Source organism: Orcinus orca, chromosome 11, assembly GCF_937001465.1.
Source record: "Orcinus orca chromosome 11, mOrcOrc1.1, whole genome shotgun sequence".
Taxonomy (NCBI): Eukaryota; Metazoa; Chordata; class Mammalia; order Artiodactyla; family Delphinidae; genus Orcinus; species Orcinus orca.
Genome location: NC_064569.1, coordinates 7,851,498 through 7,869,938, shown reverse-complemented (window position 1 = coordinate 7,869,938; position 18,441 = coordinate 7,851,498). Strand labels below are relative to the sequence as shown.

At 47.2% G+C, this 18,441-nt stretch overlaps 1 protein-coding gene across 8 annotated transcripts in view; it reads right to left on the bottom strand.

Moving 5' to 3' along the window:
* Positions 1-18,441, bottom strand: part of PHC1 (polyhomeotic homolog 1) — a 57,643-nt gene that overhangs the window by 6,194 nt on the left and 33,008 nt on the right. For 3 of the 8 annotated variants that reach the window (XM_033408140.2, XM_033408141.2, XM_033408139.2), the window contains 9 exons: positions 16,028-16,295; positions 13,068-13,225; positions 11,854-11,964; positions 10,966-11,046; positions 10,326-10,475; positions 9,445-9,600; positions 2,963-3,452; positions 792-1,570; positions 78-225 (listed from right to left, as the gene is read on the bottom strand). In XM_033408140.2, the coding sequence (XP_033264031.1) occupies positions 78-225; positions 792-1,570; positions 2,963-3,452; positions 9,445-9,600; positions 10,326-10,475; positions 10,966-11,046; positions 11,854-11,964; positions 13,068-13,225; positions 16,028-16,295 (2,341 nt within the window). Of the gene's footprint in view, positions 1-77; positions 226-791; positions 1,571-2,962; positions 3,453-9,444; positions 9,601-10,325; positions 10,476-10,965; positions 11,047-11,853; positions 11,965-13,067; positions 13,226-14,788; positions 15,968-16,027; positions 16,296-18,441 lie in introns of those variants that run through there. The other 5 variants (XM_033408143.2, XM_049694883.1, XM_049694882.1 and 2 more) reach the window with 4 other exon arrangements.

Here is an 18,441-nt window from a genome sequence, read left to right as displayed (position 1 = left end):
AGTGATCTTTCAGCTCACTCAGAACTTTCCTCTAATTTCTATGTACTCCAGCAGCACTGCAGAAGCCAGTTACTCACCTCCAACACCGCCCTTCTCCTCCATGACCTTCGGGCTCTCTACTACCGGAGACGCCTTCGCAGGAAGCATTGAACTCAACGTGGAGATATCGTCTCTCTCCTCCTCTGACTCAGCCTTGCGTTTGACAGGCAATGTCTGGGGTTTGCCCTATAAAGTGAAGAACAGGAAAGAAAAGATTTATGAGTGAAGGGTAACAAGAAAACACAATTATTCCCATACTGTCAGAGAAAATTTTCTTAGTTCTAGATTCCCCAATTTGTATACTTCCCACAGTACAGTAAAATTTCTGGTCATTCCCAAGAAGTGTAACTTCTACATCAAGACAAAAAATACAACATTTTCTCCAGGTCCTCACGTAGACCTGGAGACCCTGGGTTCATCAACAGCCCAACCACGAACTGTTGTTTTTCTAAAAATCAATTTTGGTGGTTAAGGCTATATCTTGATATAACTTAGTACAGATCCAAAAACGCAGAATTTCAGTGGCAAATTTAGGAGTATGAACTTCAGGTATTATCTACACTGTCTCCCTCTTACAAAAGGAAGAAGTGCGTGCCAGGATCTTAACCTTCCATGAACATGTCTCTCTCTTACAAAAGAAGCAGTGATCAATACCAGTATCTTAACCTTCCTAACTCCTTATTCCCCTCCTAAATTAAACTCAGGTCCTCTCAAGGATGATAGTGCCCTCAAAGCCATCAGGCATCACTCACCGGCAGGTGCACAGACTGCATGTAGAAGGCGGCAGGGACCTGGGCCACAACAGGCGAGGAGGCGGTAGCCGCCCCCTTCACCACATGTGCCGTCCCCTGCACAGGAGCCAGGGTCATCCCCGAAGCCAACGCGGGCGGGCCCTCCTGCAGCGCACCAGGGGCCTGGGATGAAGGTGGCGAAGAGGCCACGTGGGCCTGGCCAGGCTGCACTGTGCCTGCCATCCCCCGGGAAGCAGGCACGGCGGCTGCCAGCTGGGCCAGCCCCAAAGCCTGGGCCTGGGCTGTACCTGGCTGCCGGGTGCCTACGACTTGCACGGGGATGTGGGGCGGAGGTTGCTGGGTGGCTGACATCTTGGCAGCCCCCAGCTGAGGAGGCTTGACAGGGGCCACAGGTGGCTTGGACTGGATGGGGACGGGGGGCTTGGGGGCTGGGTCAGGAGGGAGCGACAAGGGCGAAGACTGCAGCATGGGCTGGACAACCAGAGTCTGGGCTGGCTGCTGGGACTGCGAAGGCGGGGCCTGCTGGGCGGGGGGGCCCTGCGGGGGTGGGGGGGCAGGGAGGGGCGCGGCCTGCTGCTGCTGCTGCTGCTGCTGCTGCTGCTGCTGCTGCTGGGCCAGCTGGAGGTGGGTGGCCGTGTGCAGCAGCTGCGCCTGGCGGTGCGGGAACTGCTGCTGGTGGTGGATGGCGATCTGCTGCTGGATCACCACCTGCTTCTGCTGCAGGTGGATCTGCTGCTGCTGCTGGATCAGGGAGTGGGGCTGGATCTGCGTGTAGGTGGCTGCGGGGACAGCCCCGAAGCGACAAAGAGGGAAGGGGGCAGAAAATCAGCAGCAGCCCCAGGAATGGGAAGCCAGAGCACCCTTCCGAGGCGGACCCAGACGGCGAATGGAAGGCGAGCCTGGAGGGGCCCGGGCGGCTGCTTGGCTCACACTCCTTCCTAGTCTGACGTTACCAACTACCCCAGTCTTAAAGGTTTCCAGGAGAGACCACTCTTGCTCGAGCAGTTAACAGTCCTCGGTAACTTCTTGCGTTTATCTGACTTTTACTTTTTTGCTCTACTTAAATTCTGTTACTTTGCACTCAGCAAGGACAACGGCGGGCCCATCCTCTCCACGATTAGACTCAGCTCCTCAAGCACTGAGGCCATGTTTCATTCATTTTTACATCCCTAGAACCCAGCCCAGGGCCTGACACATGAGAAACACTTAGCAGTCACTGAAATAATAAACGTCCACAGAGGTAAAGATACCAACATCTTCCCGAGAATGCCTCGGTCTCCAACATTTATCAGTTTGGGTCACCGCCTATGAGAAGATGTCTTACGAGTCAGCAGCTGCGAGCTCGGACTTTACCCAGTTTCCTCCACTGTAAACTAGAGTTGGGATCTCCCCGCTCCATACTCTACCAGAGCGTCCAGAGGATATATGTGAAATGAAAGCACTTCGGTAACAGAAGTGCTACAGTGTGTAAATACTAGGTATTAAACTGATAATTAACTGTTACATTTTGTGAATATATTATTCAAATATAGCAACAACTAAAGAACTAGAAACAAGGAAGGCAAAAATAAACATTACCAAGTAAGGTGCACACATCTAACTCTATACACAGTCTGAAATCAAGAACTATTTGGCGTTATTATTTATTCTTTTTTATCCTTATCATTGATACAGATGATCACAAGTTGACTGTATTAAACCATGGCTCTATTTGCTCATCCTAAGTGCTCTAAGGCACCTATACAGTCTCTGCTCTACACTGGGCCAACTAACCAACATTAAACGCATCCCTTATGCTAAACTGTAAGCTCCGTGAGCAGAGGAGTCTGTTTTTCAAAGGTGTGTCCCAGCACCTCCTAGAACATAGTAGGCAATTCAAAAAGAACCAAGTGAATGAATGGTTCGAGTGAGTAAACTGAAGAACTCAGGACCTAAGAAAGAGAGGACAAGGCAACTTGTAAACTGACTGCTGCCTGGTGGAAACAGACAAGATCCATCTCTGTTACCTGTCGTCCTGTCTCCCTGGACTAATATGATCAAGGTTGATGAGATTCTCTTTCCTTCCACCAGTCCGGGACCAAGACAAGCAGGAAAAATGGCAAAGATATGTACTCTGACGATTTTAAACAAGTCCCGAGAGAACAATGACATTATGAGAGGTGACAGCTTACCTGAGCTAATAAGGGTCTGGCTGGGAGCAGGTGTGGCTGTCCGTGTCAGGTTCATGCCCACGCTCTGCTGACCAGTCCCATCTGCTTCTGCCTTCTTGGCCGCTGCACTTTCTGCTTCTGTCTGGCTGCCCTGACTCACAGTCACTGCCTGGGCTGCAGGCAAGGGCTGCACCACTCCTGTGCCCTTCCTGGGACAGCTCCCACCACCACCCATTCCTGAGGAAGGCAACTGACCCAAGCCCCCAGGTGTCTGGCCACCTGGACCCATGGACCCTGGGATGCTATTCCCACTGCCTCCACCAGCTTGACTAAGGTTGAGGGACTGGCCTGAGGCCCCAGAGGAAGCCTGAGCCACAGCGAGGGCCTGGCTAGAGGCCTGGGAGAGGCTGGAGACAGGGGAGGCTCCAGGAGGAATGGCCTTCTGAGCAGAGCCTTGCATTTGGGGTCCTTGGGCTGAGGCCTGTTGGTTCCTGACTGCCAAGTTCTGCACCTGAAAGATAAGAAGCAAAAGACAGACTGAGAAAAGGGGAACAGGGGGCACTCAGGGCAGAGATTTCTGTGACTGATTCCGAAGCAGTGACGACAGCTACAGATATTCCACAGCCCCCCCTCAACTCGTACCCCGTCCTACACAAACGTACACAGTGAAGGCCTTCCCAGGGAGGGACTCAAGTCATATTTGATTTTTCAGGCTCCTTCACTCACTATCAAATCCATCATCTAGTTTGGTTATTTTATTCCTTCAAAATGTCTCCGATTTTCCCTTTCCTCTCCATTCATTCATTCAACATCTACAAAACATCTACTATGCTTCAGGTACCACACTGGATACTGGGAATGCAGAGATGAAAGACACGAGCCCCTGCTTTTAATGAGTACTTTCTACTAAAAAAGACAAGAAAACCAAATTACACTATGCACAGATAGGCACACAGTGCTACACGAGCACAGAGAGGAGATTAACTCAGACTAGGGAGATTAGCGAAGACGTCCTAAAACAGGTGATGTCTGAGCTGAGAACCAACAGGTAATAGTGAAGGCAGGGGTTTGAAGACATAGGTGACAACACTGCAAGACCACTGAGCCAAGAAAGAGCACAGCATTTTTGGAAATTATAAATACTTCATTATGTTTGGGGTGAACTAGAGGAAATGGCAAGAAATGAAGCTAGGAAGGTAGGCTGAGGCTAGAAAGAGGACAGATCTCGAAGGGCCTGGTGTGTTAAAATAAAGAGAGCCTGAACTTTACTTTGGAAACAAAGTTTCTCCATCTTCTTTGTTGTTATATTCCCAGCACCTAGCACAGTGCCTGACAGATAGTAAGTGCTCCAAGGTATGAAGAGAGAGAAGGAATGATGAGCACTTAATGGATTACAGGAAGCCACTGAAGAATATGCATCAGAATCATCGTGATCAAATCTATAGTCGAAACTATTCTTTTAAACACTGCTGACGAAAGTATAAATCAGTACAACCACTTTGGAAAACAGTTTGGCATCATATCCTAAAGGTGACTATTCACACACACTCTAATAACCCAGGAATCCCATAAGAGAAATGCTCGCCGTATACAATGGGTGGCTTGTGTTAAGAATGGTCACAGCAGCACTAGTCATGATAATAAAAGCCTGGAAACCAACTGAATGGCCATAATCAGAAGAGAAGATGAATTAAGATGTGTAGTATATTTACACGATGGAATATTACATAGAAATCAAAATGAATAAAGTACAATGACATACAACAATACAGACGGATTTTGACAATAAGCTATTAAGAAATCATTCCCAAAAAGACTGCACACAAGTACCTTATAAATTTAAATATAAATTAGACATATGTGTGTGTGTGTGTGTGTGTGTGTGTATATATATATATATATATATATATATAAATGATATGGTATCTGGAATTTGCTTCTAAATAATCCACAGGTGAAGGGAAGGGGGTCTGGAGAGATTGGCCACGTTTATAAATGCTGACGCTGGATGGTTAAGTACATGGAGATTCATATTTCTTTATATTTTTGTTTATGTCTGAAATGTTCCATAATAAAAGTACATTTTAGAAATATACGTAAAGGCAATAAAACTATATAAAAAGGGACACAGGGAAGGATGAACCTAGGAATCATGGGTAAGAGGAGGCAGTGGATGGAACTGGGGATGGCTTATTACATGATTAAAACTTACTGAGTAAATATTTTTAAAAAGTGGACCATTGATGAGAGGAGGCCATGAGCCAAGGATTATGATTTATCAAATTCTGTACACCAGAGGTACAATTAAAAATAATGTTAGTAACAACATATATCTCCTTATTAAAAAACTTATTCTGTTAGTAATGTGGGAGAGGATTAGAAGTAGATATGGCTGAAGTCAAGAGACCAATTAGGAAACTAGTACAGTAATTCAGGTGAAAAACAAAAAGAACCCGAATTCAGACAACAGTAATAAAGAAGAAGAGGCAATAGCTTTTGAGAGAGATTTACAAGAATCATCAGGATTGGGTGCTGGGGCGCTTATATACTTCTTACCTTTTCTAACCAGCTTCCTTTCCATAATGGCTATTTAAAACTTTCCTCCTCTCCTTGTACCTCAGAACCACTTCCTCTTTCCCCTGTCACTGTTCACTCCAGCAGAGACAATAAAACCACTAGATGTGCGCGATGCTTCAGCAGTTCCATCAAACCTGCCCCTGCACCTGCCCCCGTCACTTACCACCCCCTCTCCCTCTCCTTCCTCCTCTCCAAGGGCCGTCCTTCTCCAGGCTGAGGGTCCCATCCCCTCCTCCTGCTTCAACCTCTCCTCTACTGGCTCCCTGCCATCACCAAGCGGAACCCCATTCCCAAGCCCAGCTTCACTCTCCTCTCCTGTTCTTGCTAATCTCTTAATAATTGTTTACAACCACCGCACCGACTCCCACCACCCAGTCATTCCTCAAGTCACACCACTCCTCTGGCTTCAGCCCCCGACTCCCCCGGAAGGGCTCTCCACCCTCAGACCTAAGTCCAGCTCTCCCGCCCTCTCCACTGAACTGGACAGAGGACCCCCTCCACTTTCATAACATTCGGCTCCCTTGTCTTCGTGACCCCGCACAATCCAGATCTTGTCTCTGTCACTCTTGCCTCCTCCCCTCTGCCAGCCCACCACCCTCTACTCCACCTGGAGCTGCTCTATTTTCTAAGGGCTCGTTCTAAACCTCGGGGCTCCAGCTTGAAGGATTTTCTCTTCTCGATCCGTACCAGCTCCCCAAGCGGTTTCCGGTGCTTGACTTCTCTTATTATCTCCACGCACACTACTCCTGTCTGTTCATCTCCAACTCAGTCAGACTTCTCCGAGCTGAGCACTGTGTACATCAGACTGCTGACCCGAGACCTCCTCGTGGGCGGCTCACAAGCACTGCTAGGTCGGCACATCCTCAAGTGAACTTCACCCTGCGTCCACTTCCCGGCATTCTTCATCGCATTCACAGCGCTCCTGGCCCCTCAGGCCGTGTCAGATCCCAGCTCTGGCACCTCCCCCCACTCCCCCATCCACTGGGTCAGGCCTCCCTTTCCAATGATCTTCGAAGTTTTTCTCCAATCTACTCATTTCTGTCCATCTACATTGCTACCACCTAATCCAAACGTCTTCCCCCTAAACTCTTACAACACTGTTTTCCTCCCTATATTCACACTCACACCATTTCCATTTATCCTCCAGAGGAGCCAACATAGTCCTTAAACTAAAAAAAAAATTTTTTTAAACCCTCAAGTCTCCAAGTCACTGCCATTTCCCACTGGCCTTCACACAGCCCCCAATCCTACACACAGTCCCCAAGGCCCTGCAAGATTAGTTTCCCCCACCTCCCCAGTGCCATCTCCATCCCCCAGCGCCAGGCTCCAGGAACACGGGTCTTCTTTTACTGCCTCAAATATACAAAGTCCCTTCCCTCCTCAGGTCTCTGGACATGGGGGGGACCCTGCCTTCACTCTCATTCCATGTCTTCCCCTGACTAACTTCTACAGGCCCCCATTTAACTGCCATCTCCTCGGGAACGCCTTCTTGACTTCTACCCCCATCCCAAGGCTAAATTAAGTCCCTTTCTATGTTTTCAGAGCACTCTGTACTTTTTTTTTTTTTTAATTAATTTATTTATTTATGGCTGTGTTGGGTCTTCGTTTCTGTGCGTGGGCTTTCTCTAGTTGTGGCAAGCGGGGGCCACTCTTCATCGCGGTGCGCGGGCCTCTCACTATCGCGGCCTCTCTTGCTGCGGAGCACAGGCTCCAGGCGTGCAGGCTCAGTAATTGTGGCTCACGGGCCCAGTTGCTCCGTGGCATGTGGGATCTTCCCAGACCAGGGCTCGAACCCGTGTCCCCTGCATTGGCAGGCAGATTCTCAACCACTGTGCCACCAGGGAAGCCCCCTGTACTTTTTTTTTAAATATAAATTTATTTATTTATTTTTGGCTGCGTTGGGTCTTCGTTGCTGCGTGCAGGCTTTCTCTAGCTGCGGCGAGAGGGGGCTACTCTTCGTTGCGGTACGAGGGCTTCTCATTGCGGTGGCTTCTCTTGCTGTGGAGCACGGGCTGTAGGCAGGCGGGCTTCAGTAGTTGCAGCACATGGGCTCAGTAGTTGTGGCTCGCGGGCTCTAGAGAGCAGGCTCAGTAGTTGTGGCGCACGGGCTTAGTTGCTCCGCGGCATGTGGGATCTTCCTGGACCAGGGCTCGAACCTGTGTCCCCCGCATTGGCAGGCGGATTCTTAACCACTGCACCACCAGGGAAGTCCCAGCACACTGTACTTTCTAATGAAGCAATCACTAAACTATTCAGGTGATTATCTGTTCAATGTGCTTTGATGATGTGTCATCTCCATCAGTCCAGTGATCATGACCTTGGACATTCAAGGCCAAGGAACGTCTGATATCTGACCGTAACGAGGGCTAAACTCTTAAAAACATTCACTATGCTGTGTCCAGGCACTCTTCAAACGCTTACGCACATCAACTCCCTTGGTCCTCACAACACACTCTGAGGTTAAGTATTTTATAACAGCTATTTAATAGATGAAGAAATTGTGGCTAAAAATGTTAGCCCATTTGCAGGGGTCACACTAAGTCATGGAGTTGGAATCTGACCCAAACATCAGATTCCCACTTTCAACCACTGCTCTGTCCGTCCACACACTGACACACAAATATCTGATGAATAAACAGATGGATAAATGGAAGAATTGCTATGGAAGCAGGCTCCACCTCATCCTCTGATTCCACAGTTATCACTGTAGTCTAAACCAAAGGCCTTACCTTGTAACTAAATGACCTCAACAGTTTCTTAGCAGGTTCCCTCATTTCTCTTTCTTCTCCAGGCACGTGTTCCTAAATGATTCTTTCTCAAGGAGTTTCCTGACCCTATCAATCTGCCTTTCAAGCCAGCAGTGCCACTGCTACCTGTGAAGTTACCTGGCTTTCAGACTTCTCCCTAACAACGACCTTTCCAGCCACAGGCCTGCTGTCTCTACTTTATTCACTCATCCCCAAATCATCTTCATGTCCGTGAGATAGGCCTTTACACATACTGTTCTCTCTCCAGTGTTCTTCTTACTCCAAATCAAATCCTACCTGTCCTTTAAGAATCTGTTCATGTTCCTAAAAGTCACTGAAAAGAAATGCAGGCAACTCTTCCCTAAACTCCTGCATCACTCAAAGTTGGTACTGTTTACTTCTGCACTTCTTTCTTCTCTAAGCTCTTTGAAGACTTGACTCATTTTTCAATGCCCCAGTTTCTAGTATATACCTGAGCACATCAAAAGAGAGAGCGCAATATTTACTTGCTGACTGATAAACTAAAAGAATGAAACGAGTACTATGAGATCCCAGTTTGTATCCCACCCTTAAGAAGCTAAAACATTCAGGCTCTCTATATATGTACACACACACACACACACACACACACACACACACACACACACACACACACACACACACACACACACACACTGGAGATAAGGCATGGGAAGCAGCAGTGACGAAGACTTTACTGCGAACACAGTGAGCGGAAACAGACTGCTGAAGGTTGAGAGCTACAGTGACTCATAAAGACAAGGAATCAAGTGTTTTGCCAGTAACTCAGCCAGGTCAGCTTCACGTGTGTCTAAGTAGAATTCCCTCAACCATCCCTTATCTTACAGAGACAGTACTGCAAGAAGAGAGAACTAAGACTTCCTGAATGAAACTGAGCCATGGAGGGCTAAAAGAAGGGTAAGGACGTACGTGCTGTATTAAGAATAAGGCTTCCCACATCCACAGGGCTGTTTTCAGTCAAGTCTACTTCCCTTCCTAACTCAAAGAACTAAAAAGGTGTAAGGTATTCAAGTTCTACAGAAATTTTTTTTAAAAAGGATTCTGAAAAGTGGTAATGGGGTGGAAGGGTGGGCCCTGGTCCGAGGCCATTCCCTTCACCCTCCCCAGCGTCAGTCCACAGGTCAAGTGGTCGCCACTGACCTGATCGGCATCTGCGTGAACTCCCGGAGGCTGAGCAGATGGCGCCTCCTGCTGGACCGCGGCCACCGCCCCGTTGGGCATCAGGATGAGCTGGGAGGCTAGAGGCACATTCCGGCCCAGGGTCCGGTTTACCTGCAACAGGTTTCCCAGCTGTGGCTGGCAAGGAGGAGGAAGAGGACGAGCAGAGGGAAGAGAGCAAGAGGAAAAGAAGAGAGACAGAAGAGACGGAAGGGAGGGACCACAAGACAAAATAAACAGAAGATACGAAACAGCTAAGCCCTGCCCCTTTCCACACCAACCCAGGAGACCCTTATTTTCCACGTGCGATGAAGCATCCAAAGAAAACCTAGAACGTGTATAAAACTATACACTGATAACAAAGAATCAAACGTCAAAGAAGTTGAGACAATGAGGATTGTGGAGCAAGTGTCTATATATAGTAAGCAGACAGGCCAAGACATAACACTTAGGATTCGTGTACTTGAGTCATAGGTTTAAAGATTAGACTATTATCTGACGCAAATTTCTCAAATACTAAGGTGAACATCTTCTAACTTAGGATCTCAATAATCTGCAGGCTACCTGTAAACACTAAGCATCACTTCTAGAGGTTAAGTAAGGCAGAAGAAGCAGATCAGCTTGTCTTAAAACATCTGGGTAACCATGATTAAATAAAACAGCTTTCACTCTGGGCATTCCCTGGTGGTCAGTGGTTAGGACCCGGCGCTTTCACTACTGTGGGCCCAGGTTCAATCCCTAGTCGAGGAGCTAACATCCCATAAGCTGCGTGGTATGGCCAAAAAAATAAAAAATAGCTTTCACTCAATAAGACACAGGACATTTATGCCCCTGGGGCAACAGCGACTGTGGCTTTGGCTTACCCGTAGATACATCTGGGCCTGGGACTGGTTGAGGGGTGGGGAGGTGGTGTTCCCCAGTAGCACAGACTGGGTCAAAGTGGTAGCACTGGGAGAGCTCACACTCTGGGATCGGCTGATGAGCTGGGCGGCCGACGTGGTGGCCAGATTGATCTGTGTGGTACAGAAAGGAACCAGGACTCAGGATTGGGGAGAGGTAAAAGGAAATATACACGACTGACAAATTCAGAGTGATGCGGTCAAGAACAGAGTATCTCACTTTCATACAGTCAGGAGGAAATGAATAATACCTTGCTATCCATTACTGTCATCCGGCTACTGGAGGGTATCACCAAACCAGTCCCTAACCACCAGCGTAACAGTTGAGAAGGCAAAGGAACGAAACGGAACCGACCTTACTTCTCATTCAAGGCTTTGCTACCGCCTACGCAGGATTTTCCTCCTCCTTTCTTAGATCTCCTCGTTAAGACTCCTATACAGATCCAAGCTGGTTACTTTCCATTTTACTAATATTCTCTACGTAAGGGCAGTAAATACCATTGACGGCTCAATAAACACTCTCAGACCAGCAGCACAAAGTAGTTTAACCCAGAGACAAAGACCCAGAGAGGAAAGCCCCTCGGAGGGGAGGGGCAGTACTCACGGAGGCCTGGGTGGTGGTGGTCTGCTGCTGGGCAGGGCTGGTGTTTGGGGAGCTGGCCTGCCGACTGGCAGCAATCGTGGCCTGTTAGAGGGGAAAGAAGACAAGAAAGAGCAGAGACAATGAAGGAAAAGGCTCTGAATCTGCCAGTAATAGATCACAGGCACAAAATATAATAGAGATCTCAGGTAAGAACTGAAAGCCTCTACTATGGAGCAAGGACCAGTGTCTTCACAATCCCAATTACCCTCATGTTGTCACATATGCTAACCCAATAACTCCCACATGACCCAGCCGGGGCAGGCAGGCAACCCACTCTCTTCCTCCCACTTTCTTTTAGCTGCAAGAAACTTTGGTCAGGTGACGTCATGAGTCACTGCTAAGTCCAACCCAGTGCTGCCCAATCAATACAAATATAATACGAGCCACATATATAATCTAGCATGAACATTTCTCGAAAAGGGAAGAGAAACAGGAGAAGTAAACTTTAATAATTTACTTTATTCAAGCTGATCTATCTCATTTCAACATGTAACCAACATAAACAAACTACTGAAAATTTTTTTTCACAATAAGTCTCTGAAATCCAAAATCTTTTCGCACACCTCCGTTTGCACTAGCTGTATTTTAAGTGCTCAATAGCCACCTGTGGCTAACGGCTACCATACTGGACGGTACAGGTCTAGCACAAAGCCATGCTACCTCTAAAAGGTAGTTTCCCCACAGTTCTTACTGAGAGCCCAGACACTAAGGTCCCTTCATCCTCCTGCAGGAGGACAGGAGGCAGAGGAGACTGTTTCCAGCCTGGCTCAGCGGAGAAGGTAGCGTGCCCCGACCCACCTGTAGTGCCTGTTCCCTCCCTCCTGGGCCAGCTAGCTGCTGACCTCTCACCTGCTGGACGGCAGCCAGGCTGTGCAGCTGGGCATTGCTGAGCTGCTGCTGGAGCATGAACTGGTGGAAATACTGAGCCGCGTTGGGCTGACGCTGCAGTGCCTGCAGAGCCTAGGAAGAAAGAGCGGGGATCAATCCACTTAGAATGAATCACTCCTGGGACTTGCCTGGCGGTCCAGTGGTTAAGACTCCTTGCTCCCAATGCAGGGGCACGGGTTCGATCCCTCGTCGGGGAACTAACATCCCGCAAGCCGCGTGGCGTGGCCAGGAAAAAAAGAAGAATCACTCCTAACTCCTATTCTATGGAAATCACTGTGATCCTCTGAAAGGGACATATGGGAAGGAGGGAAACAAAGGAAGATGGGTATCTGGTTAAATTGTCAACATCTGATTTGTCCATTTTTATATCAGAACCAGTAAGTCCTTAAAAAGTAGACAAGCAGTTAATTCTGCTGTGCTCTATTCTTGAAAAGTAAAGCAGTGTAACTCACATGAACTCTTATTTCCCAAAAGGAATCTGTTAATATATGATATAATAAAGAATTAGGACTAAACTGGTTTGAAAATAAATGGGATGTTGATTAAGGTAAAGAGAAGAAGAAAATAAAAGACCATATTCTAGGGATACAATAAAGGTGACAGAATCCTAAGGGGTTGGATACAATGAAAAATAGAGTAAACGGTCACTTATGAAAGACTGTATCAGGTAAAATTTTCAAGTAACTGGCATTTTCAAACACCTACAGCATAATACTAATGGGTGTTTATCAAGATGATACTGGTAATTCAGTTTTAACATTAACTTCAGGATATTACTGTATTCTTTTTAATAATTAGGACCAGTCTTAGGATGTGCATAGTTATTCTAGTAGCTAAAATATTTTAAGTAAAAGTTCTTAATTTCCATTACTCAGGATGATTTTCAAGAAAGACCAAAAATTAAAAACCTGACAATCCATAAAGAGAAATGGTTAGTTAGAATCTAGCAACATGAACTGAATGGCATAAAAACCTTAAAGACTGAATCTCATTCTGCCTCCTTGCTCAAACTGTTGTGAACTCCTAAGATTCTCAGAACTGGAAGGGACCTTAGTTGTCACCTAATCCAACTCCCCGCGTTTGCTGGAAAGGAACCAAGGGCAATTATCTTCCTGCATCCTTGCCCGCCCCAAGCCAATGCTCACAGATCACAGCCCCTCAGAGCTGAGCCTCACCTGCACTGCTTGCCGTTCGTACAGTGACATCTGAGCTATCTGGGGCCGAGAGCTGCCCCCAGAGCCGGAGCTTCCATTGGTGGAGTTGGAGCTCTGCTCACTCTCAGTCTCCATGATGGAGGTCCAGGGAGCCCGAGGCTGGCGCTCCGACTCGAGACCTAGATGGAAGCAGCAAAGGATTCAAATTTACACATGATCTCAAACTACTATTTCATGTCATTATTCAAGTTATCTAAGAACCTTCCTCTTCTTCCATAAACCATGATTTCTCCGGTTTAATAACTACCAGATCTTCAATATACTCTTATAACCATAACTTCCCCACACCACCTTTTAAAGCTAAGCAGTGTCTCAAAATAAACAACTTTTACCTATTCCCTCATGCCCTTAAATATAAAATGGCCAGAATGTAAGGCGGTTCCTCATAATAGTAAGGCCACCTTATATCCCCATAACACTTTTAAATAGTTTAAAATCGTCCCATTTAAAATTTACTGTTATCTCATCTCTCTCCGCATGTGCAACACCATTATCAGCATTATCTTATTAACAATGGTCACCATTTACTGAGAAGCCACTAGGCGCCTCCTCTCACTGGGCTAGGCTCTTCACCTCCATTATCTCTCAGTGCTTTACAGTAAATATAATTATCCCCACTTTACAATTGTGGAAATGAGGTTTTCTGAAGTTAAAGTTGTCCTAGTTAAGTATCAAATCTTTACACTAGGACATGCTTCTTCAAACCAAAAACAATCTATGATTAAGGCAGTGTCACTCACTTTGAGTACTCACTGTCATCATTTTATGGAGGAGGGGCTTAAGATACAGATATCAATACACTGAATGCATCATACAAAGGCATAAAACTAGGAGACAGAAGAACTAGCCTACAGCCCATATCGCCCGAAGAGCTGCCTGGTTCCCACTCAGGCTACTTGTAACACCTTGGACATGTCACTTTCCCTTCTTATAACCTCAGTTTCCCTGTTTGCAAGGAAGGCTTCACAAATAAGTATAATACATCATTTTAACAAATGACTTACAGGTATTAAACACAGTAAAGACAACAATGTCTTTTCATGTCAATGAAAATCTTCAAGAAAATAAGATTCAACTTTTGAGTCCACTAAAGTAGTCAGAATTTACCCTCTGGGGTCTACACTAAAATTTGCAAAAAGACATGAAAACATTGCTAAGAACCAAGCAAAGAGACAGATGAGAAGTAGGAAGAAACATGCCTTTGAAGCAGCACTAAATGACAATAAGGTTCTTTTGTTCATTCTTTCTTTTCCCCTTTTCTGTTAAACCTAAATACTATATTGTCTACTTTTGAGGCGTGGAGCCGCTATAAATATCGGATCAGCACAGCACAATTTGGTTTTGGAATGTAAACATCAAACCAGAATTTCTGCTAAGGGGTGTCGACAGTTTTATTAGGGTGGATCTATTTTAATGACTGCATTCAAAACAAACAAAGTAAACAAAATCAAAACGCTTGGGCTTGGAAATAAAGTTGGGGAGATTTTTTATGATTCCATTCCCAGTATCATCTGATTGCATCGTTATTCCCCAAGAATTCAGTTGCACAGGAATAGCAAATGTTACTGCAAACATGGATATAACCCAGGAAGTACACAGAAGAAATCATACTGGCTTCAAGTCTAGTCTATCTTCTCCCCACATCTTTTGCCAAAATATTAAAGCACTAAACAGATACAGACCCATGAATCCTCATTATCAGCATGTGAAGAAAAAAAGTGGGTAAGGGTTAGAGGCAGCACGGCACAGCTGTATAGATCACCGGACTTAGTTCACTGGACTCAGAGACAGGAGGAGACCCTGGAGGGGACATTAATTCCCTTCATGGGTGAAAATGCTAATAAAACGTACGATCCCTCATCTCCCCCCAAAATGGAAGTCTTATTAATTTTTCAGAGTGAGAAACAGAAAAGAGGTGGAAAGGGACCAGCTTAAAGTTTTTAATAAAATCAGGAGAAACTGTCATCAAAACCAGGATTCCTGGATCCCAGGCACATAAATCTATTCATTAGTGATCAGTGTTGGGACTGTAAAATTAAATACAGAAAGTGAAGATAACAAAAAGTTTGGGAAGCACAGTGAATTTAAATTTTCAGAATTTAACTGGAAGAGAAGCTGGCCCATAGAGGTCCCCAAAGTAACTAAACCACGGTCATCCTGAAAGGCAGCATTTGGGCGTGTGTGGTTGGGTTGGAGCAGACCTTTGGCAAGGAGCTGGAAGAGGATATTGAAGTGGACCTGGTACTCGGCCTACCGAGCCAAGAGTTGGAGGAAATCAATTTCCCCAAGCACGAAACTGTCTCGTAGGAAGGATGGGGCATAGGAAGGGGGGCGGGAGGAGGGAGGTGGTTCGGGGAAGGCTGTGCCAAAGAAATGGAAGCCATGTGAAGAAGAGGGAGAGGAGACGCCCCAGGGGTCCTTGTTGTACCTAGAACCTGGATGAGAACGACGTTCGCAAGAGGGGTCAATCACACCGCGGGACGGGGGTCGACTGAGCGGTGCCAGCAGTGAACCGACCCAAGTGAGCGGAGAAATGTGCTTACTGAGAGCGGGGAGACAGACAGAAGTCGAGGAACTGGAAGCTGAGGAACCCAGCGGACCAGAAAAAGCAGGGAGATAACTAGACAGCATGCTTGGATGGGAAAGCCAAAGTCAGAGACGGGAAAATGAATGAGAGAATGAGCGGTCAGAAGCAACTAGGGTGACGGACGGACAGCAGTGAGCACAGCGAAATGAACAGAAGAGCGGGAGGCTGGACAGGCAGAGGGAAGGACCGCAGAGCGAGCGCCAGAGGTAGGCAGGGAAAGACGCCGGGGGAGGTACCTGGGGCGTTCCACAGCCCGAGGTGGCGGAAGAAACATCCCCGCGCAGCCAAGCCCCCGGAGGTCCTGCCCCTGCCCGGCCCGCGGCCGCCCGCTTACCTCCGCGCCTGGCTCTGCACCCGAGCGCTCTCGGGGGGGCGTCCACCTCACGTGCCGGGGTCCCCCGGCGCCGGGCTGGGCGGGGGGCTCGCTCGGCCTCCGCGGCGGGCTCCCCTCGCCTCCTCCCCTTCCTGGAGGGGCGGGGGCGCCGAGAGCGGGGTGGGAGGCGCCCGGCGCGGCCGCGGCTCCCCGCCCCTCCCGCCGCTCCGGGTGCGGGCCGGCCGCGGCTCCGCCAGGCCTTCGGGGCTCGCTCGGGGCCTGTCACTTCCTGCCGGGCCGAGAGGGTGGGGGCTGCAGGCCGGGGGCTGCGGGCCGGGCTGGAGGAGGGGGCTGGCGGGGAGGTGCTTCCGGGGCAGCCGGACCCCTCCCCCGTCCCTCCCCCTCCCCTCGGCGCCCTCCCCCCTCCCTCCCGCGAGTCCCTCGTTTCCTGCCGGCGCCCGTTGCCATGACGACGCTGCTGCCAGGCCTCCGCGCTTAGGCCCCGGGGTTTTTTGTGTGTTTTTTCCCCTCTCTCGCTCTTTCTCCTCTTTTTTCCCCTTCTTTCTCTCCGAGTTCTGCTCGCCGGTGGGAGGGACGAAACGGAGAAAGTGCTGGCCTCTAGCGGGGAACTCACCTCTCACAGAGAGGGAGAGGGAGATGGGAGAAGGGAGGGAAGTGACGTGGAAAAGGGGAAAAAAGAAGGTATTTTTCTGGAGCTTCTGGGAATAAGGGATAGAAAGAAAGGATCAAAGAGACCAACAGGCTGAGCGGGAGAAAACCAATCAACAACCCTAGAGAAACGGCAGACGGGAAAAGGAAATAAAGCCGAGGAAAGGAGAGAAAAGGACAGAAAAAGATTGAGGAAAAGGAGAGAGAATGTTGATTGTTTCATTCCTCATCCCTCACCTCCACTCGGAGAAGGCGGGAAAGCTGTACAGAAACAGTAAACCCGTTAGGAGTTGACATTCCTTTAAAAGCAACAGCCCAATATAACTTGCTTTGAATAACACATTTCAGTCTGTTATTTCAGGGATTTGGGGGGGTGTGTGTGTGTGTTCTTAGATTTAAATATGTATGTAAAAGAGAACGACAGAAACAAGGGAGAAGGCTAGGGGTATAAAGAGAATAGAACAATGGGGCTGTGTTTGGGAAGGCTAAACATTTGGTGAAGCTGTGGCCTTTGTCATTTTTTATCAGTTTTTAATTCTCTTAGTCTTTGAACATTCGGCAAATATTTCTAGAGCACCTACTATGTGCAGCCCCGGTTCTGAAGGCTTAGATTACATCAGTGCACAGAAAAAAGATAACTGCCCTCATTAGCCTTTACGGATGGGGCGAGGGACTGCCTTGTGGATAAATAAGTTTGTTGCTTTTTCTGATATTATCGTGGTTGAGTAACTATTCTTACCTCAAGTCTTTTCCTAACTTCTGTTCTAACCAGTTATTTTCTCTGTCAACCTGCTCTTCATTCTCTCCTTTAAAAGCCAAGGCATGATTTATTTTTAGAAAGAAAATAGAAGTATTCTCTTTGTTTATATATTAGATCTATTTAGATTTTCATTGAGAGAGGTGTGTTTGGGCACCGGGCCCTTAATTTGTGGTAGCCAGATTTATGGCAGAGAAAAATCTCAGCCAAGCTTCTAGGAACCAGTCAGACAGGTATGTGAAGGAAGAAACAGGAGGGCAGCCAAAGGACTGGAAAAGCAAAGACATGAGGTGTGGGGAGGTGAAAAGGTACGTTGCCAGGATGGATGACAGCTTTGGCTGAGGATGAATTGAAAAGATTCTGGCAGAGAGAAGTCATGGTAAAAACTAGGTAAAGCATTAGTCATTTAATTCAAACCTAGATTTTTGGCATGCCAAAGAAGTTTAAAGCTCTCTTTCGTAAGCTTAGAATGGATATAGTGAGCCTAAGCTGACTTCCTGGCACCAGTGAAAAAGTTCTATCTATAGACAATTTTTAGATTATATGACATTCAGGTCAAGGAACATTATTCATGTTTCTATGGGAGAATTATCACTGTGAAGTATTTAAAGAAGTGTTTAAACATATCCCAAGGAGAAGGAATCCAGATGCCAGAGGGTATGCACTCATCTTTCCAATAGCCTATGGGATTTCGTACCTGGAGGGTACATGGCCATTTCAGCCCCCATTAGAAGTGGAACAGAATCACTACTATTGCATATAATTTCATTCCGTCTCTAAAGATTTTTTTTCCCCCCTGGGTCATGGACCCCTACATCTACTAAAAGTTATACATTTAGATGATGTTAGGGGATAAGGTAGTGATGATGTGTAATTTTGTTGAATTTCTGATATAAATCTAGTCTACAAATACTCTGTCACAAAGCATGCTGTATTGATTATGGGCCATTATTTTAATTTTCTATGTTAAAGGCTTGTATCCCTCACTTCACAGTAATTCTTTTCAAGT